Here is a 22,911-nt window from a genome sequence, read left to right as displayed (position 1 = left end):
ATGGTTTTTCTAAATTTATTGTTCTTCGTCCTTTACGAACTATTTCTTCCCAGATAATTATTAACTTACTTTCTACCCAAATTTTCCCCATCACTGGAATTCCTAAAATGTTGGTGTCTGATAATGCTACTGTTTTCACTTCTAAACTCTTCTATAATTTTTGTTTTTCTCATGGGATTAAGAAAATCAATATTTCCCCCTACCACCCTCAAGCTAACATCGTTGAGCGTTATCATCGTAATCTAAAATCCCTTCTACCTATTTTTCATTCACATGATCACCGGACTTGGGATGCCGAATTGCCTTATTTTGCCTTGGCATCAAACGCTACTGTTCATAATTCAACCTCTTATACTCCGGCTAAATTATTTTTAGGCCGTGAATTACACACCCCTCTCTCTTTGACATGGGATTTGTCCTCTTTGTTGAACACACCACCTCATCTTCTCACCCCTGATCATTTGCAAGATGCTCTCAAAAAGTTGTTTCAAGCCAGAGACCTCCATAAAAAAACTTACAATTCTCGTGTTCGCTCTCCCACCTTCAAACCTTTGGATTTAGTTCTCTTCAAAAACCATCCCATCAGTTCCTCCTCTCAACACTTATCTGCTAAGCTTTCTCCCCGTTGGCTTGGGCCCTTTCGCATTCTTTCCTTTCCGTCCCCTGTTACTGCTTTGTTGCAATCCCTGGACAATCCTAATGATATTCGTAAGGCTCATTTTTCCCTCTTAAAAAAGTTCTCCGCTTAGCCCCTTGGCTTGCCGCAGGGATGGACAATTCATACTTCATTTCATCTTTTTTTCCTAGTGTACCATTGTTTTTTCTTTACTTGCGTTTGTTCATCCATGTTTCCCCCCCCCCCCTTTTTTTTCTTTCCCCTTTTTCTGTGGTTCATATCTTTCCTTTTTTCTTTCGCTCACCCGGTCATGCTCCCTCCACACACTTCGTCACTTCCTCCGGCTCCCCCATCGATCATTTCCCCTGATGGGTTTCTTCTTTTTTTTTTTATGGGACACCATCTTACTAAATACTCCTCTGTCATTGTACTTTCATTTACTTACCTTTTTTTTGTAAAATTTTTTGTACGGCCACTTATATATCCATATTGTAACTTTTATTGTAAAACTTTTTTTGTAACCTCTCTCCTTTTCTTGTCTCATCCCTCCCTTTTTTTTTTTTTTTTCGATCCGGATCGTTCTTTCTCTTTTATCCCCTCCTCTCTGCCCCTCCTTTTTTTTTTTTCTCCTCTTCTCTTCTTACTTGTAACTCATGCCTGTTCTTGCTTTTTGTTTTTGCCTCCTCGACGACGACACTCTCTTCGTGTTCCTGAGTTCGGCGCCCCTCTGGAGCATCAATGGACTTTCGTCGCTTCTACACCCAATCCTTCAGATTTCTCCGGCTGCTGGGAGTATATAACGTGCTCCGAATTTTTCTACTGTTTTATGGATTCTACGTTTACTACGCTGCATATGCCGCTACTAACCTGCCTGTGCTCTCTTCGCCCGTCCAGCTTCAACTGCTCGTGCTGCTTACCCTCCCTCTTTCCTTCCCCTACCGCTTCGCTGCGCATTGGGTACTGTATGCTCTCGTCCTTTCTCGACGCTTCTACCTGAATATAAATTGGCCTGCTCTGGGCTTGAGCAGCGAGTTTGGATGAACACGACGATTTGTGTGGAGGGAGGACTTGGTTTTATTTTGCTACCAGCTGGACTGTGTGCAATGTTTCTTTTAAAATGTGCTTTTGTATACCGTTGAAAAGCTACGACTGCTGGACGGGTGAGCGAAAACTTTAATTTATTTCATTTCCATGTTGTTCTTTGAACTTTCTTTAAATGCTGCACTTCCTTAATTTTCAAATTGCCGTTACTGGCCACCAATGACAGTTCATGTTGATAATAAGCTAACTGCAGCTATTGATAGCGGTACCTTACTTTGGAATTACATTACCATCTCACTCCGAAGTTGGACTTTGTGATACGTCAAGTGATTGCTGCGATATGAACCATTGAAATTCAACTGTTTTCCCGAGCAAACGCATGAATAGAATCAATTGAACTATCACCTAGCTTCTGTTTGCTATTTTGGAATTTCATCGATACTGACTGATCCTATTTTTCCAAATCCCTGTTGGCAGCCATTGGTACTCTTTACTTTCACGTCCCTCCCCTTTCCCCACCTTCCTATTCCGCATCCCTTCCGCGCTTTTTTTCTTCTACATGTATTATTGTACAGTGGCCCATGTGTCTTTCAAGTTTTAATGTTTTTTTTGTGTTCATACGTAAATTTCTGTTTTCCTTGTGTAGGACACTCCTCATGTAAAAGAGGTTGTATTATTATTGAAGGTTTCGAGTCTAGCTGTTCTCTTTGAAAAACAAATCTGAAAATTGATATGGTCGTCCCATCTGTTTTTTCTCTTTTGGAAGTCAGAACTAACTGACCTTTGGATGATTGTTGTTTTCTTTGGCTTGTAAATGTTTCTTCTGGGTGTTTTTTGTTAATATATTGTTATTATGAAAAAACTATTTCTTCTTTGCCCTTTTTTTTGTTGTCGTACGCCTTTCCTTGCCCTCAAAATTTGGTACCTACCTCGGTTCCTCTGAATATATGGACTCAGTGAAAATGCTTCCATTATGCGCTCTGCTGAAAACCTTTCACCTTGAAAATTGAAAACTACCTGTGAACTTGTGCACGGACGGACTTATATATATATTTTTTTTTTTTTTTTTTTTTTTTTTGGGAGTGTTGTTACATCCCTTTTGCTACGCCATCACGTGCGTTGATTGGTACTGCGTCAGTTGGATTAGTATCCTGGTTTATGCCTTGTGTTTTTCTTGGTGCATTGTCTTAACATTCCCATTCTGGTGCATGGCGAGATCATATTCTGAGCGTACCTACTTTACCTAAAAATACGACACAGACCTACCCATACCTCCACGTACACACACACACACTTAGAGTACCCCACAAACTTCTGCTATTTGTACAGTTCCTGCAATAAAATACAGTAGCCAGACACTCACTTATTAGAAATCCTTTTCTTCTCCTTCATCAGTATTTTCTTATTCTTAATTTGTTAACATTATTTCTATACTAATATACTAATATACTAATATACTATTATTGGCAGTCAAATATACTGAATTAAAAGTTACTGGAAATTTAAATGAACATGTCCTCCCAATAACACTGGATTCTAATTCACACATTAAATCTGTCCTTGTTGTACGAATGAACAGAGACAATGTTCAGTACGTAACCTCCTACAAGAAAGCTCCAATGATCATCGTTTATTAGATATTAACCGCCATACACAAAAACTTTAAAGCAGTCAAGAAGACTTCATTCAGTGTTATGCCAGTAGATGATGTTAATGTTGCTACATGCAACAATGATGATGCTTGTTGTTTAAAGGGGCCTAACATCTAAAGTCATCAGCCCAACATGCAACAGAATGTCAATTCCACTTTGCTGAATGAGAGGAATTTTATCAAGAAGGAATCAAACATGAGAAATTCAACCAAGCTCAAATCATTTCTCTACCATGGGAACACTTGACAGCAAAGCATCCAAAATCAAAATTTGAGTTCTATCTCATGCCTATAGATGTAAATGTATTTTTGACAAAACGATGAATATTCATACACTTCACTGAAAGAAGGTATTTTTCACTGAACAGTGTATATACACTATGTGATCAAAAGTATATAGACACCTGGCTGAACATGATGTACAAGTTCATGGAGCCCTCCATCCGTAATGCTGGAATTCAACATGGTGTTGGCCCACCCTTAGCCTTGATGACAGCTTCCACTCTCGCAGGCATACGTTCAATCAGGTGTTGGAAGGTTGCTTGGGGAATGCCAGCCCATTCTTCATGGAGTGCTGCACTGAGGAGAGGTAGCAATGTCGGTCAGTGAGGCCTGGCACAAAGTTGGCATTCCAAAACATCCCAAAGGTGTTCTATAGGATTCATGTCGGGACTCTGTGCAGGCCAGTCCATTACAGGGATATTATTGTCGTGTAACCACTCCACCACAGGCCGTGCATTATGAACAGGTGTTCGATTGTGTTGAAAGATGCAATCGCCATCCCCGAAGTGCTCTTCAACAGTGGGAAGCAAGAAGGTGTTTAAAGCATCAATGTAGGCCTGTGCTGTGATAGTGTCATGCAAAACAACAAGGGGTGCAAGCCCCCTCCATGAAAAGCACGACCACACCATAACACCACCGCCTCCGAACGTTTACTGTTGCAATACACACGCTGACAGAAGACATTCACCGGGCATTTACCATATCCACACACTGCCACTGGATCGCCACATTGTGTACTGTGATTTGTCACTCCACACAACATTTTTCCACTGTTCAATCGGCCAATGTTTACGCTCCTTACACCAAGCGAGTCGTCGTTTGGCATTGACCTGCGCGATGTGTGGCTTATGGGCAGCCGCTTGACCGTGAATCCAAGTTTTCTCACCTCCCACTGAATTGTCATAGTACTTGGAGTGGATCCTGGTGCAGTTTGGAATTCCTGTGTGATGGTCTGGATAGATGCCTGCCTATTACACTTGACGACCCTCTTCAACTGTCGGCGGTCTCTGTCAGTCAACAGACAAGGTCGGCTTGTACGCTTTCATGCTGTACGTGTCCCTTCATGTTTCCACTTCACTATCACATCAGAAACAGTGGACCTAGGGATGTTTAGGAGTGTGGAAATCTCACGTACAGACTTCTGACACAAGTGACACCCAATCACCTGACCATGTTCAAAGTCCGTGAGTTCCGCAGAGTGCCCCATTTTGCTCTCTCACAATGTCTAATGATTACTGAGGTCGCTGATACGGAGTACCTGGCAGTAGGTGGCAGCACAATGCACCTAAGATGAAAAAGGTATGTTTTTGGGGGTGTCCGGATACTTTTGATCACATAGTGTATGATAGTCCAATGTCATAAATGATATGCAGTTTTTGGAGAGGCTTGATGCAGGCTTTTCGAGTTGACGCTTATAGATGACCTGCGCTTCTGTGAGGAGGGGGCCCTACCTATGACAAATTCTAATGCTGAAGACATCACGCACATCCAGCCCCTGAGCCATGAAAATTAACCAATGAAGGTTAAAATTATCAACCCAGCTGGGAATCCAAACCAGGACCGCTTGGACCAAAGGCAAGCAAGCTAACTATTCAGTCATGGAACCAGAAAGAGAAAGATATAAATATAAAAAGGAATACAGAATATGATAAACACAGTGACAGGTTCAAATAAGCGCTTCAATGTAGTTAAATAATATTATCACTATTATGACTGACTACACTTATAGATATTTTAACTTAACACAAATACTGTACAGTATGATAACATGTCAAAATATGTACCAAACCAAACCAAACCAAACCCCAAGGCATAACAGCCCCGAAGGGCCATGGCCTACCAAGCAACCGCTGCTCAGCCTGAAGGCCTGCAGATTATGAGGTGCCATGTGGTCAGCATGACGAATCCTTTCAGCCGTTATTCTTGGCTTTCTTGACCGGGGCCACCATTTCACCGTCAGATAGCTCCTCAATTGTAATCACGTAGGCTGAGTGGACCTCGAACCAATCCTGATATCCAGATAAAAATCCCTGACCCGGCCGGGAATCAAATCCGGGGCCTCTGGGTAAGAGGCAGGCATGCCACCCCTACACCTCGGGGCCGACTCAAAATATGTACACAATAATTTATAATCAATCCACGAAGCAGTATGAATATGGTATGGCAGATCTATGACAGCTCGCTACATCAACAACTGTCTGTCTCGACTTATAACTCGCTCACTGAATTGATCACGTACAAAATATGCAGTGTCGGTATAACACTACCAACACATTAACTATCAACATATCACTCTTCTTAACTCTTTCTCTCATACAGTTGGTTTTCCATTCTCCTGCACTAAGGTGAATGTCATGACAGTTCCTAGTATAGGCCACGGCTGCACTCCACCTCACCCATCTGCCGCATGAACAGCACAACGTCATAACTCTCCTTCAACTACTAACTGTAACTCTCTTAACACTTTTCATATACAGTATATACTGGCTATGATTCTGCTTTCTTACAACATACTGTTATTACAAGATACCTGAATGATTGTGCAATAACACTGATAAGTCCTTGATAAGTTCCTGTTCTAGAATTGTCTTGAAACAAGTTTGTCACTGTGGCACAGAACATAAGGATATCTAGAAATACCTAGGATATTATACAACATGTCCTTGGTACCTCATAGAGATTCTATAGCTCACTTACATTAACATACACATAACTGAGGATTTTCCTGAGCAACTTGGATAAGTAAACTCTTTCAAGATTAAAATGATTGTGTCCACCTTTTCAATACAAATATATATTTTTAGTGGTTAAATTCTACATGAATGAAACACACCAGTTAGGGACATGTTTTGCCCTAGTTATGGGCACCTTCAGCCTATATTAATCCTAAGGTCAAGAATTAAAACTATAAACATTGGAACTTATAGTAAACTAACTTAATACTAAATACAATTGTCTTATGTTATTTACACAGTTTACAATATGTACAGTATGTACAATAAGTGCATTAACCTTGCCAGAATTTATGAACAATGAATTACATTTTTTACAATGACCAGACCTCGGATTGCAGATTGGATTGATCACAGCTTGAATTGGGTTTTCTTCAGCTGTTATAGTCGCCTGAGTCATAAGAATTTTTACAACACTGGAATCTTGGATAAAATCGTTAATATTCAATTTATAGTCCACGTGTAGTTGGAAATGAAATCCATTCAAACGAAGACAACATTTGGGGCAAAAATAAATGAACTTTATATAATTGTAAATTTAAGAGGGCTTTTTCTTGTACATTGCTTTAATTTCATTTCTTATCCAAATTTCGCTGACCTTATTCTGAATTCTATTTGTATTATGAACAATGAAATTTGAATTAACTTATTTTATAATGACTAGTTGACTGATACGGCCTTGTAATAATACTCAACACGGCTTAGCTGTGTTGATACTGCTACACGGCTGAAAGCAACGGGAAACTACAGCCGTAACTACCTCCCGAGGACATGCAGCTCTCTCTGTATGAATGATGTACTGATGATGGCTTCCTCCCGGGTAAAATATTCCGGAGGTAAACTAGTCCCCCATTCGGATCTCCGGGTGGGGACTACACGAGAGGGGGTGATCATCAGGAAGATGGATACTGACATTCTGCGAGTCGGAGCGTGGAATGTTAGAAGTTTGAATCGTTGTGGAAGGTTAGAGAACCTGAAAAGGGAGATGGATAGGCTAAAGTTAGATGTAGTTGGTATAAGTGAAGTACGTTGGCAGGAAGAACAGGATTTTTGGTCAGGCGACTACCGAATTATCAACACGAAATCAAACAGGGGAAATGCAGGAGTTGGTTTTATAATGAATAAGAAAATAGGGCAGCGGATAAGCTACTACGACCAACATAGTGAAAGAATTATTGTCGTCAAGATAGACACCAAACCAATGCCCACCACAATAGTGCAGGTCTATATGCCTACTAGTTCAGCGGATGAGGAAGAAATTGAAAGAATATATGAGGAGATAGAAGATTTAATACAATATGTAAAAGGTGACGAGAATCTAATTGTGATGGGAGACTGGAATGCAGTGGTAGGCCAAGGAAGAGAAGGTAGTACAGTAGGAGAATTTGGATTGGGACAAAGGAACGAAAGAGGAAGTCGGCTGGTTGAATTCTGCGCTGATCATAATTTAGTCCTTGCCAATACTTGGTTCAAACACCACAAACGACGGCTGTATACGTGGATGAGACCTGGAGACACTGGAAGGTATCAAATAGACTTCATTATGATTAGGCAGAGATTCAGAAACCAGGTGTTGGATTGCAAAACTTTCCCAGGAGCAGACGTGGACTCTGACCACAACTTGTTGGTCATGAAATGCCATCTGAAGTTGAAGAAATTGAAGAAAGGAAAGAGTGCAAAAAGATGGGATCTAGACAAGTTGAAAGAAAAGAGTGTGAGGGATTGTTTCAAGGAACATGTTGCACAAGGACTAAATGAAAAGGCTGAAGGAACCACAATAGAGGAAGAGTGGAGAGTCATGAAAAATGAAGTCAGTAGGGCTGCTGAAGAAATGTTAGGAAGGAAGAAAAGATCAACTAAGAATAAGTGGATAACTCAGGAGATACTAGACCTGATTGATGAACGACGAAAATACAAGAATGCTAGAAATGAAGAGGGCAGAAAAGAATACAGGCGATTAAAGAATGAAGTGGATAGAAAGTGCAAGGTAGCTAAGGAAGAATGGCTGAAGGAGAAATGCAAGGATGTCGAAGGCTGTATGGTCCTGGGAAAGGTAGATGCTGCATAGAGGAAAATCAAGGAAACCTTTGGAGAAAGGAAATCTAGGTGCATGAATATTAAGAGCTCAGATGGAAAGCCACTTCTAGGGAAAGAAGACAAAGCAGAAAGATGGCAGGAGCATATCCAACAGTTGTATCAAGATAACAATGTAGATAATTTGTTTCTGGAACATGAAGAGGCTGTTGATGCTGATGAAATGGGAGACCCAATTTTGAGGTCAGAGTTTGACAGAGCTGTGAGTGACCTAAATAGGAACAAGGCACCTGGAATTGATGATATTCCCTCTGAATTACTGACCGCCTCAGGAGAAACCAGCATGGTAAGGTTATTTCATTTAGTGTGCAGGATGTATGAGACAGGAGAAGTCCCATCCGATTTTCGGCAGAATGTTGTTATACCTATTCCCAAGAAAGCCGGTGCTGACAGGTGTGAAAACTACCGCACCATTTGTTTAGTATCTCATGCCTGCAAAATTTTAACACGTATTATTTACAGAAGAATGGAAAAACAAGTTGAAGCTGAGTTGGGAGAAGATCAATTTGGCTTCAGAAGAAATGTAGGAACACGTGAAGCAAACCTGACTTTACGTCTGATCTTAGAGGATCGAATCAAGAAGGACAAGCCCACGTACATGGCATTCGTAGATCTGGAAAAGGCATTCGATAATGTTGATTGGAACAAGCTATTTATGATTCTGAAGATGATAGGGATCAGATACCGAGAACGAAGAATTATCTACAACCTGTATAAAAATCAGTCTGCAGTGATAAGAATCGAGGGCTTTGAAAAAGAAGCAGCAATCCAGAAAGGAGTGAGGCAAGGCTGCAGTTTGAACCCTCTCCTTTTCAATGTTTACATAGAACAGGCAGTAAAGGAAATCAAAGAGAAATTTGGAAAGGGAATCACAGTCCAAGGAGAGGAAATCAAAACCTTGAGATTTGCCGATGATATTGTTATTCTATCTGAGACTGCAGAAGATCTTGAGAAGTTGCTGAATGGTATGGATGAAGTCTTGGGTAAGGAGTACAAGATGAAAATAAATAAGTCCAAAACAAAAGTAATGGAGTGCAGTCGAACGAAGGCAGGTGATGTAGGAAATATTAGATTAGGAAACAAAGTCTTAAAGGAAGTAGATGAATATTGTTACTTGGGTAGTAAAATAACTAACGATGGCAGAAGTAAGGAGGACATAAAATGCAGACTAGCACAAGCAAGGAAGGGCTTTCTTAAGAAAAGAAATTTGCTCACTTCAAACATTGATATCGGAATTAGAAAGATGTTTTTGAAGACTTTCGTGTGGAGCGTGGCATTGTATGGAAGTGAAACATGGACAATAACTAGCTCAGAAAGAAAGAGAATAGAAGCTTTTGAAATGTGGTGTTACAGAAGAATGCTGAAGGTGAGATGGATAGATCGAATCACGAATTAAGAGATACTGAATCGAATTGGTGAGAGGAGATCGATTTAGCTAAATTTGACGAGAAGAAGAGATAGAATGATAGGACACATCTTAAGACACCCAGGACTTGTTCAGTTGGTTTTTGAAGGAAGTGTAGGTGGTAAGAACGGTAGGGGTAGACCAAGGTATGAATATGACAAACATATTAGAGCAGATGTAGGATGCAATAGTTACGTAGAAATGAAAAGGTTAGCACAGGATAGGGTGGCATGGAGGGCTGCATCAAACCAGTCTATGGACTGATGACTCAACACACATAATGACTAGAATTCCAATAATACAAATAGAATTCAGAATAAGGTCAACGAGATTTGGATAAGAAATGAAATTAAAGCAATGTACAAAAGAAAGCCCTCTTAAATTTACGATTATATAAAGTTCATTTATTTTTGGCCCAAATGTTGTCTTCGTTTGAATGGATTTCATTTCCAACTACATGTGGACTATAAATTGAATATTAACGATTTTATCCAAGATTCCGGTGTTGTAAAAATTCTTATGACTCAGGCAACTATAACAGCTGAAGAAACCCCAATTTAAGCTGTGATCAATCCAATCTGCAATCCGAGGTCTGGTCATTATAAAAAATGTAATTCATTGTTCATAAATTCTGGCAAGGTTAATGCACTTATTGTACATACTGTACATATTGTAAAACTGTGTAAATAACATAAGACAATTGTATTTAGTATTAAGTTAGTTTACTATAAGTTCCAATGTTTATAGTTTTAATTCTTGACCTTAGGATTAATATAGGCTGAAGATGTCCATAACTAGGGCGAAACATGTCCCTAACTGGTGTGTTTCATTCATGTAGAATTTAACCACTAAAAATATATATTTGTATTGAAAGGGTGGACACAATAATTTTAATCTTGAAAGAGTATCAATCAATACTGATCAATATCAATCAATACTGATCTGCATTTAGGGCAGTCGCCCAGGTGGCAGATTCCCTATCTGTTGCTTTCCTAGCCCTTTCCGAAATGATTTCAAAGAAATTGGAAATTTATTGAACATCTCCCTTGGTAAGTTATTCCAATCCCTAACTCCCCTTCCTATAAATGAATATTTGCCCCAGTTTGTCCTCTTGAATTCCAACTTTATCTTCATATTGTGATCTTTCCTACTTTTATAAACGCCATTCAAACCTATTCGTATACTAATGTCATTCCACGCCATCTCTCCGCTGACAGCTTGGAACATACCACTTAGTCGAGCAGCTCTTCTTCTTTCTCTCAATTCTTCCCAACCCAAACATTGCAACATTTTTGTAACGCTACTCTTTTGTCGGAAATCACCCAGAACAAATCGAGCTGCTTTTCTTTGGATTTTTTCCAGTTCTTGAATCAGGTAATCCTGGTGAGGGTCCCATACACTGGAACCATACTCTAGTTGGGGTCTTACCAGAGACTTATATGCACTCTCCTTTACATCCTTACTACAACCCCTGAACACCCTCATAACCATGTGCAGAGATCGGTACCCTTTATTTACAATCCCATTTATGTGATTACCCCAGTGAAGATCTTTCCTTATATTAACACCTAGATACTTACAATGATCCCCAAAAGGAACTTTCACCCCATCAATGCAGTAATTAAAACTGAGAGGACTTTTCCTATTTGTGAAACTCACAACCTGACTTTTAGCCCCGTTTATCAACATACCATTGTCTGCTGTCCATCTCACAACATTTTCGAGGTCACGTTGCAGTTGCTCACAATCTTGTAACTTATTTATCACTCTATAGAGAATAACATCATCCGCAAAAAGCCTTACCTCTGATTCCACTCCTTTACTCATATCATTTATATATATAAGAAAACATAAAGGTCCGATAACACTGCCCTGAGGAACTCCCCTCTCAACTATTACAGGGTCAGACAAAGCTTCACCTACTCTAACTCTCTGAGATCTATTTTCTAGAAATATAGCAACCCATTCAGTCACTCTTTTGTCTAGTCCAATTGCACTCATTTTTGCCAGTAGTCTCCCATGATCCACCCTATCAAATGCTTTAGACATGTCAATCGCGATACAGTCCATTTGACCTCCAGAATCCAAGATATCTGCTATATCTTGCTGGAATCCTACAAGTTGAGCTTCAGTGGAATAACCTTTCCTAAAACCGAATTGCCTTCTATCAAACCAGTTATTAATTTCACAAACATGTCTAATATAATCAGAAAGAATGCCTTCCCAAAGCTTACATACAATGCATGTCAAACTTACTGGCCTGTAATTTTCAGCTTTATGTCTATCACCCTTTCCTTTATACACAGGGGCTACTATAGCAACTCTCCATTCATCTGGTATAGCTCCTTCGACCAAACAATAATCAAATAAGTACTTCAGATATGGTACTATATTCCAACTCATTGTCTTTAGTATATCCCCAGAAATCTGATCAATTCCAGCCGCTTTTCTAGTTTTCAACTTTTGTATCTTATTGTAAATGTCATTGTTATCATATGTAAATTTTATTACTTCTTTGGCCTTAGTCTCTTCCTCTATCTCGACATTATCCTTGTAACCAACAATCTTTAGATACTGCTGACTGAATACTTCCGCCTTTTGAAGATCCTCACATACACACTCCCCTTGTTCATTAATTATTCCTGGAATGTCCTTCTTGGAACCTGTTTCTGCCTTAAAATACCTATACATACCCTTCCATTTTTCACTAAAATTTGTATGACTGCCAATTATGCTTGCCATCATGTTATCCTTAGCTGCCTTCTTTGCTAGATTCAATTTTCTAGTAAGTTCCTTCAATTTCTCCTTACTTCCACAGCCATTTCTAACTCTATTTCTTTCCAGTCTGCACCTCCTTCTTAGTCTCTTTATTTCTCTATTATAATAAGGTGGGTCTTTACCATTCCTTACCACCCTTAAAGGTACAAACCTGTTTTCGCATTCCTCAACAATTTCTTTAAACCCATCCCAGAGTCTGTTTACATTTTTATTTACCGTTTTCCACCGATCATAGTTACTTTTTAGAAACTGCCTCATACCTGCTTTATCAGCCATATGGTACTGCCTAACAGTCCTACTTTTAAGACCTTCCTTTCTATCGCATTTATTTTTAACTACCACAAAAACAGCTTCATGATCACTAATACCATCTATTACTTCAGTTTCCCTATAGAGCTCATCTGGTTTTATCAGCACCACATCCAGGATATTTTTCCCTCTGGTTGGTTCCATCACTTTCTGAATCAGCTGTCCTTCCCATATTAACTTATTTGCCATTTGTTGGTCATGCTTCCTGTCGTTCGCATTTCCTTCCCAATTTACATCTGGCAAATTCAGATCTCCCGCTACAATCACATTTCTTTCCATGTCGTTTCCCACATAGCTGACTATCCTATCAAATAATTCCGAATCCGCATCAGTGCTACCCTTTCCCGATCTGTACACTCCAAATATATCAAGTTGCCTATTATCTTTAGAAATCAGCCTTACACCTAGAATTTCATGTGTCTCATCTTTAACTTTTTCGTAGCTTACAAATTCTTCTTTCACCAGAATGAAAACTCCCCCTCCCACCTTTCCTATCCTATCTCTACGATACACACTCCAGTGCCGTGAGAAAATTTCTGCATCCATTATATCATTTCTCAGCCATGATTCAACTCCTATTACAATATCTGGTAAATATATATCTATTAAATTACTTAATTCTATTCCTTTCTTTACAATACTTCTACAGTTCAACACTAACAATTTTATGTCATCCCTACTTGATTTCCAGTTCCCTGTTCCCTTATCACCGCTCCCTAGGCCATCCCGTTTCCCTGAATGTACCTCCCTATTACCCTTCCAAACAAATTTCCTAACTTATACGTACCACTGCGGTTTAAATGAAGGCCATCCGAGCGCAGATCCCTATCTCCTACCCACCCATTAGGATCTAGAAATCTCACTCCCAGTTTCCCACATACCCACTCCATAGTCTCATTTAAATCCCCAATCACCCTCCAGTCAGTATCCCTCCTACACAGTATTCCACTAATAACAATCTCCGCTTTCTTAAACTTTTACTTATTGTATGTTTACTTATTGTATGTATGTATTGTATGTATGTTTACTTATTGTATGTTCAATACGGAACAAAATGAGATTAGTTACTTGCAACTTGGATAACACGGGCAGTTATTTATAAGGGATAGGCATGATGTAACCAGAAGTTTCCTGAATTACTTTGAACACATGAAAGATTATTTACAAGCAAGAAATGTAACCTAACCTATAATACATAATATATGAGTTAATTATGCATGATTCAACCTAAATACTTAATACATAACCTAACCTATAATACATGAAAAATTGTTTTCAGTTATACATACAATCTAACTAGCATTATCCAAAATTTGAGTTCTATCTTGTGCTTATAGATGTCATTGCATTTGCTGAAATGATGAAGATGATTCATACACTTCACTAAAAGAAGGTACGGTACCGTATTTTTCACTAAATGGTTTGAATATGGTGGTTAACATTGCAAGAAATGATTTGTTATTTTCGAAGAGGCTTGGTGCAGGCCTTTCGAGTTGACGCCTATAGATGACCTGTACGTCTGTGAGGATGGGGCCCTACCTATGATGAATTCTAATGCTGAAGATGGCAAACACACCCACCCACTCCCCGAGCCATCAGAAGAACCAATGTAGGTTAAAATCATCAGCCGAGCTGGGAATCGAACCCAGGATCCCTTGGACCAAAGGCAAGCATGCTAACCATTTAGTCATGGAACTAGACAAGAGAAAGATATAAACATGAAAAGGAATACATAATTTGATAATAATAAACATAATGACAGGTCAGTATGGGAAAAGGAGCAACAAAGAGGGGAGCCAAGGACAAACAAACTTTTCACTGTGTTCCCCTATTCTAATAATAATAATAATAATAATAATAATAATAATAATAATAATAATAATAATAATAATAATAATAATAATGTTATTGGTTTTACATACCACTAATTACTCTTATGATTTTTGGAGGTACTTAGGTGCCAGAATAATGCCTCACAGGAGTTCTCTTATGTGCCAGTAAATCTATAGACACAAGGCTGACATACCTGAGCACCTTTAAATACCGCCAGACTGAGTTAAGATCAAATCTACCAACCTAGGATCAGTAGAAGGTCTGGCTTATCCTATTGAATTAATCGATCAATCGATCGATCAATCAATCAATCAATCAATCAATCAATCAATCTGTCACCACTGATCCTATAAATGAGTATTTGGCCCAACTTGTCCTCTTGAATTTCCAATTTTATCTTCATATTATGATCCTTGTTTTCATGTTCTTATTTTTCTATATATGAGTTACTAGCTTATTAATTTACGAAAGTTGGTTCCTGCAACTCCATGGTCACTGGAGAGTGTCTATGTTTTACCAGCCAGTGGTATTATTTAATTTAATATTAGCTGTAGTACCTGGCTCTGCTCAGGTACTTTTTTGAATGTTTAAATTAGGATTTGTATTACCTATTTGAAGTGAATTTTTGTAGATTTCTTTATTGTGATGTTGATTGATATTTTGTTGATTTAGAGTTATTATTATGAGTTTAATTTTAAGTTTTAATTTGAGATTGTTTAGTTTCATGTTAAACTTTGTTCTTGTGACAGCTCAGATTCTCTGGAAAGTAGTTGATCCTTTAAAATAAATAATAAAAATAAATTAGAACTATATTTGTGCATCTCATTATAGATCTGATGTACATGATTTCAACTGTCACTGAAACTGTCACCAATCACCCTAGTGACCCCCAAAACTATGGACTCAACACTAATACTGGTCATATTTTATTATTTTTACATGTCACCCCCTCTCCCACAGTACTTTTCTTCTAGATACCAAATCATATGTGTACCAAGTTTGGTCGAGAGCTATGCTGGAACATTCATCATGATCTTGGTCATTTTGGACATTCCTTTTCACCCCTTCTCAAACCCCATTCTTATCAGGGCTGATCTTTGACTTAAACGGCACCCAGAATGCACAGTTCACCTCAGCAACACTGAAAACTATGGATTTGACACTAATATTGGGCATTTTAAATTATTTTTACATTTCACCCTCTCTCCTATGGGTGATTGGGGTATCTTACCCTCCCCCACCTCCAACCAGTATTTTTTTCCAGATAGTGAGTCATATGTGTACCAATTTTGGTTGAGAGCTATGTTGAAAAACACAAACATACTGTGTATTTTTTACAATAGTAAATAATGTGTATTTTTACAAGTACTGTATGTTATAGTGTTATATATGTTATAATTAGTGTTTTTGACAGACTGAAAATCCTTAAAGTTACATACATCCATGATCTCGGTCATTCTGGACATTTTCTTTTTCACTCCTTCTCAACCTCCCCAGTGCTGACAGGGGCTAAACTTGGACTTAAACATGTTACCCCGTCCTCACACCCATCTCTAGGAGTGTCTTATTCCCACAGTATTTTTCACCAGATAGTAAGTCATATGTGTACCAAGTTTGGTTGAAATTGCTCCAGTGGTTTAGGAGGAAATGTGGAAAAAAGACACATGCACATCCATTTTGATATATATAGATATTTGTTCACTACTTATGGCCATTACTTTGTCTTTCAGGAACAGTCCTTGGACTTATCAAACTATTAACTGTAGTACCAGGAGTCTTATCCCCTCTAATGGTCAGCTTCTTTGTTAGTACCATGGTAAGTCTAAAACTTTCTTTCAGAATTTTTGCAACTCAGATATTTAGCAGGGCTCAAAGGTGATAATAAACTCACTAACAAGTGTTTAACAAACATTTCTGTTCTGAAGACAAATATAGCCAGCAGCAAATGCTATGAAATCACAGGAACTAGTGTATAGTAGTAGGTATTCACAGTATGACTGAAGTTGATTCAGGTACATTTCTTAACGATTCATTTATCTAATAATTAGATAAATGAATTCTTCTTCTGGGGTGAATGCCTGAGAGTGAAAATAAATTGATATGGTCCACAATTGAAAAAGCATTAAATAAGGACAATTTGCATATAAGCCTACAAATAAAGAGTGATTCATTTAGTTCAGATTAGCTGCTGTACCCGAAGTTGATGGGAAAATTCATTTAGCATTTGCATGATCTTTTTGTTGACCTCTCATGTTACTGAAATTCTGAGTCACAGATGTAAGCAAGCCTCTCCCTCAGCTTGTCCTGACTTTGCATTATTATTGTTCTTGATTTGATCTCTTCCTTCCAATATAAAAACCAATATTTAAAAAGTACAGAGAGATGTACAAAATCTTTAAAACGTTGTTATTGGCTCTTGACCTGAACTTGCATATGACTGCCATTGATATTTCCCTTACTTTGCACTGTATTGAAAATGAAAATCCACAGCCTGTTTCCAGTCATTCGACCGGGTCAGGAATGGAATGAAGCCCCCATCTAGCGGCGAGGATAGGAATTGTGTCGGCTGCCAAAGCCTGTCGCACTCCTCAGGGGCAATGCTTAATGAATGACAGATGAAATGAAATGATATTGGAGAGTGTTGCTGGAATGAAAGATGACAGCGAAAACCGGAGTACCCGGAGAAAAACCTGTCCCGCCTCCACTTTGTCCGGCACAAATCTCACATGGAGTGACCGGGATTTGAACCAAGGAATGCAGCGGTGATAGACCGGCATACTGCTGCCTGAGCCACGGAGGCTACCTTGCACTGTATTGGAGGTTTTTATTTTCAACAGCATATGTTATTCAGCTTCCCTTCGATCGAGGTTGTCCAATAGACAAAGACATGAGTTACAGTTTGACTTACAATTAGATAGTCAATGATATTTCTGTATGTCAGTCATAACAGTTATACAAATGAGTCCCCAAAATAGCATCAGAACCCTTAGCAACCACCAAGGCAGCCATGTTCATAAGTTGATTGTTCAACCTCAACAGCTTACAGAACTTCGGAAATATGGATGTTATTGTGCTCCTAGCTCCAACCATAAGATCTCCTAGATAAAGTCTAAATAAGTAGTAGGAGATTCTTTACTTTAGGATTTGTGAAATTTTATTATTTAGTCTAAGAAGTTGGTACAATGGCATAGATGACTAAAGGCACCTGTTTTTTCACGAAGCACAAAAGTTTTGCAAAATTTTACATATTTGGCTCAAAAAGCAAATCTGTTTACCTTTAAGCAAAATCACAAAATAACTGACAAAATTATGTGGAATCACTTTTGGATTCAAGAAGCATAAGGAAATGTGATTTCTTTAAATCATGAAGTCTCAGATGCATCCTACGAGAACTTTCAACATCAGAATATCTGTGTCTAGGGAACTAGTTTGCAGTTCATGATGAACAGGAAAATGTATTGATGTGACAGCCATTCTTTTTCCCTTGAAATGAGCATACAGGTATTTTGTGGAAGCTGCAGCGAAGGTTTTATGGATCTCAGTCAGTAATGTTGATATAGTGAGAGGCCATTTTCAACATACTGTAATATAATATCTGACAAGAGAATAGCTCCGACTCCCAGTAATATAGAACTCACAGACCTCTGTATTTTTAAGACTGATGTGTAAATTAAGTACGTAGGCTAGGTCCTACTTGTTCAAGTGGCAGGATATTTTTCCAAACATTCTTGCTTTGATATATGTTTTCAGCAAAATCATAACTTTCATTTTTCTTGTACATAAGTAAGAACAAAATATGATGTTTTGCTGCATATATGATGTCGACTACTATTTGGTTTAGCTTTACTGCTGAAAAGTGGAACTAAAATTTAGCAAAATTATTGACAAAATAAAATAAATATAGCAAAAAATATTCTGAAATGATGTTTTTTAAATTACAAAATTAGGCAAACATTTTCACCACAAACAGCAGAGGAAGAATTATCTTTGAAATTGCTATTTACATGAAGGAGAATTTAAAAAATTAAAAAATATTTCTTCATTAGTTTAAATTTTGGTCCTTGTCAATGTGGAGAAAAGCAAGGCAATTATGTTGACTAGAGGAGAAAGAGAAGGGACAGTACTGTAAAACTTCGAGGACAGAACTTCAAGTACATGGGAAAAAAACTGATGAAGGATGCTGGACTGGACATGGAGATCAGCAAAAGAATACAGAAGGAAAATGCAATTTACCAGAGTGTAGGGAACTTAATCTAAAAGAAGCAAGTACCAAGAAAGTGTAAAGTGGTGAAGTGCAAGATGGATTATTGCCTCATACTGGCATAATTATACAGCAGAGACTTGGACACTGATGAAAAGACAGGAGAGTAAAATTCAGGTCAGTGAGATGACACTTGAATGGAGAGAAATATATTAAGATAGTTTGGACAAGTTAGGAGGATGGAAGAGGGAAGGATACCAAAGGAGATGATGGAGGCTATTGAAAGAGGGAGAACAGGAGGTAGACCCAGACTAAGGAGATAGACTTGATTAAGAACAGCATAATAAGAAGGAATGTGGACTGGAACACAGCTGAAGAGTGGCAATGGTGGTTGAACAGAGGAAGATGGAAAGATGCTATTTACACCCTGATCCAGTACAAGCTGGGAAAGGGAAATTGATGATAGGTGGAAAAATTATATTAGTCTCTTCTGTTATCATTGTAATTCAGCTTACAAAGTTCATCAATAAATTTATGATATTATGTACAAGTAAGTATAGTCCAAATGAATAAATTATACTTTGGTTTAACAGTCTCCTATCCACTGTGTAGTAATGTGTAATATGTGCATACATCTTCATTATAAAATATTATGCCTTTCAGCATTCTGTCTGCAAACTTCTGTAAATTAACTATGCACTTCCATAATCTTCTATTTTCAACTAGCTCTGTGACTTCATTGAGTTCTACTTCTTATAAAGGCATTTAGGGATTGTAGTAAGATGTAAGGAAGATCTGTCTCCTTGGCTGAATGGTCAGCATTGAGGCCTTCGGATCAGAGGGTCATGGGTTCAATTCCTGGCCAGGTTAAGGATTTTAATAGAGTCTCATTACTTCTTCTGGCTGGTGTGTTCTAACACTCTCCTTTTCTCATTCAGAAAACACACCACACTACCAACCACTCAAGAAACACACAACAGTGATTACATCCCTCCACATAGGGTTGGTCTCAGGGAGGGCATCCAGCTGTAAAACAGGACCAAATCCCCATGTGTCACACAGTTTGTACCTACGAACCCACAGGTATGCAAAAAGTGGTAGAAAAAAAGGTAAGGATGTAAAGAGAGGGCATACAAGTCACTGTAAGACCCTAATTAGTGCATGGTATCAGTGTATGGGACCTACACCAGGATTACTTGATTCAAGAACTGGAACAGATCCAATGGAAACCACCGTGGTTTACTCTGGATGATTTCTGACAAAAGAGTAGTATTACAAAAATGTTACAAACTTAGGGCTAGGAAGAGTTGGGAGTAAAGAGATGAGCTCTTAACTAAGTGAGATGTTCTAAGCTGTCAATGGGAAGATGGCATGGAATATATGCTTAGACCCAAGTGGAGTTTTGAAAAGTAGAAAGGATCATCATATAAAGGTAAAGTTGGAATTCAAGAGGAAAACGTGGGGCAAATATTCATTTATAGGAAGGGGAATTAGGGATTGGATTAATTTACCAAGGTCATATACGCAAGATTAAAGCGAGGAAGCTGACGCAAGTAAGTGGAAACAATGTCAGAATCTGCTAGGGGACCTAGATCAGAACCCCCTTTCAGTTGTCTTTTACCGACAGGCAGGGGATACTGTAGACGTAGTTTACCACACTCACTCACCCTTCCCCATCTACCACATGCACCAGACCTCATCCCTAGTGATTACAATATGTTTGGGCTAATCAAGGAGGCAGTGGGAAGAACAGTGTTCCATTCAGATGCAGATAAAGGTGATACATGAGTGGCTGCACAGGCAACTGAAGGATTTTTTTCTAGAGAAATCTACTTTTTATAAGTGTCAAAGGATTTGCATTGAACTTAAGGAAGACTTGGTAGAAAAATAATAAAATTGTTTATTTTAGAGTAATAAATGATGTTATGCTCTGTGTACTTAACTGAAGTAAGCATTCCTCTCTCACAATATACTGCTCTTCTTTATATTTGTGTAATGCGTTTCTGTTTCTATATGGTAAGGTTGATAAATAAATATAAAACTGATTAGTGTGTACAGTGTGTAAGAAAACTTCTGGGTGAAACTTCAGGAATGGATTCTTCATACGGAGAGAAGATAAGATATATGTTAAAACAACATAGGTGTAGAAATCCATCATTAATGATTTACCAGACTTTATTCATAGCACACTCCAATACTTCTTACACTTACAATTATATTTGAATGGGTGCTCGCAAAAATGGGCTAACCAACATTTTGTCAGAACAGAGATAAATCAACTTTTACAAATGTCAAAAAACAAAAATTATACCATAAAAATATTATTTGTTTCATTATTTTATCTTGATGTAGTACCTTTAAATTATCAATACCATATATTGGAACGTATTAAAAATGAAAAGTGCTTGGAAAAATAGGAATATAAAAAATGGAAGAAAATTGACTTCTGCGTTGACCTAGCTATAGTTAATAGTTTACCTTAGATTCGTAACCAATATTTTATGATCACACAATACAAAAAAGGTGTTTTATACAGTAAACTAGACATAAAGATGTTGGCCCCCATGGTGTAGGGGTAGCGTGCCTGCCTCTCACCCGGAGGCCCCGGCTTCCTTTTCCGGCCAGGTCAGGGATTTTTCTCTCGATCTGAGGGCTGATTCGAGATCCACTCAGCCTACGTGATTAGAATTGAGGAGCTATCTGACGGTGAGATGGCGGCCTGGGTCTCGAAAACCCAGAGGATGCGTTGTGCTGACCACACGACCCCTTGTAATCTGTAGGCCTTTGGGCTGAGTAGCGATCGCTGGGCAGGCCAGAGCCCTTCCAAGGGCATAAGTGCCGTGGCTTTTTTAGACATAAAGATGCTTCAGACTTATTTTGAAATATGATATACAGTAACTTTCCTTCATAAGACAATGATCAGTCGTATGGGTCAAATTCTAATGCATTGGAAAATGATTCCTCAGTCACCTCTTGGCCATTGCCAGCTGTCAGTTCTCTGTAATAGTGGTGATATATTGCAGGGACACATTCAAGTAGCTCAAGCAAGTCCTTAAGCTTTGTTGGCTTTATTGGCCTTGTAATACTGTACTATGCTGACAGCTGAACACCAGCAAGTGATGGCCGACCACCATTACTGTTCTTTTTGTGAAGGTCAATACAATCATATTCCTCAACAATACCATATAAATATTTTTAAAATACTTAAATGGCACATCTTTCATAAATAGTATGCCTGAAATTTTACTAATTAGTACCCTTTGCTTATTTACAGATACCATTCTCTTGGTTATTTTTTCTAGCAAAGGTTGAGTGCTCACAAACTTATCACTTGTCATTTTTACTACTTGAAATGGATTTCTTACTCTAGCTCTTTTTACTAAATCCTTCCATTCATCTGGCACAAAAACACAAGAAACACCCACAGCCTCTAGAATACATGGTGATAAGGTTTGCTAACCTACATATACAGCAACGCCATCTTTACGGCCTCCTCCGTAAACGTCTGTTAGCCCCATTTTGCAATAACATAAGTGGCCTAAATAAAATAGCATAAAATTCAAAGCGTTGTATCTCATCACACAGGATTGCCTCATGTTAGTCTAACTCACAGAAGATACTTTGAACCTTCCGCAATTGATGGCAACACGTAACTAATTTTTTTTCAAATTTGTTGGTTAGCCTGTTTTTGCGAGCACCCATTCGTTTGTTAACATATCAAGAGTGAAGATGTACTGAATACATCTTTAACACCTGCTGGAATACACTGTTGACATGTCATGACATGAAATATTCAAAATATCCACCTCCTGCCTGAATACAGGCCTCTGCTTGTTTTCACATTAATTTCTGAACATGCTCAAAAACGTCTGGTGTAGTGTACACTGATTGACAGCCAAACTTTGAACATGGAGAGTTGCTGCATCACCCACAGCAGTTGAATACACCAGAGGCTTCATGTACACCAAC

General features: G+C 38.5%; 1 protein-coding gene across 6 annotated transcripts in view; it reads left to right on the top strand.

The window, feature by feature from the left end:
* The window catches only part of LOC136881228 (sialin), a 227,372-nt gene that overhangs the window by 199,290 nt on the left and 5,171 nt on the right, over positions 1-22,911 (top strand). For 3 of the 6 annotated variants that reach the window (XM_067153983.2, XM_067153992.2, XM_067153966.2), the window contains one exon: positions 16,472-16,557. In XM_067153983.2, the coding sequence (XP_067010084.2) occupies positions 16,472-16,557 (86 nt within the window). Of the gene's footprint in view, positions 1-14,245; positions 14,354-14,378; positions 14,575-16,471; positions 16,558-22,911 lie in introns of those variants that run through there. The other 3 variants (XR_011018734.1, XR_010861007.2, XM_067154001.2) reach the window with 3 other exon arrangements.

This window comes from Anabrus simplex, chromosome 1 (assembly GCF_040414725.1).
Source record: "Anabrus simplex isolate iqAnaSimp1 chromosome 1, ASM4041472v1, whole genome shotgun sequence".
NCBI classification, from domain to species: domain Eukaryota; kingdom Metazoa; phylum Arthropoda; class Insecta; order Orthoptera; family Tettigoniidae; genus Anabrus; species Anabrus simplex.
This window is presented reverse-complemented; position numbering and strand designations above follow the sequence as displayed.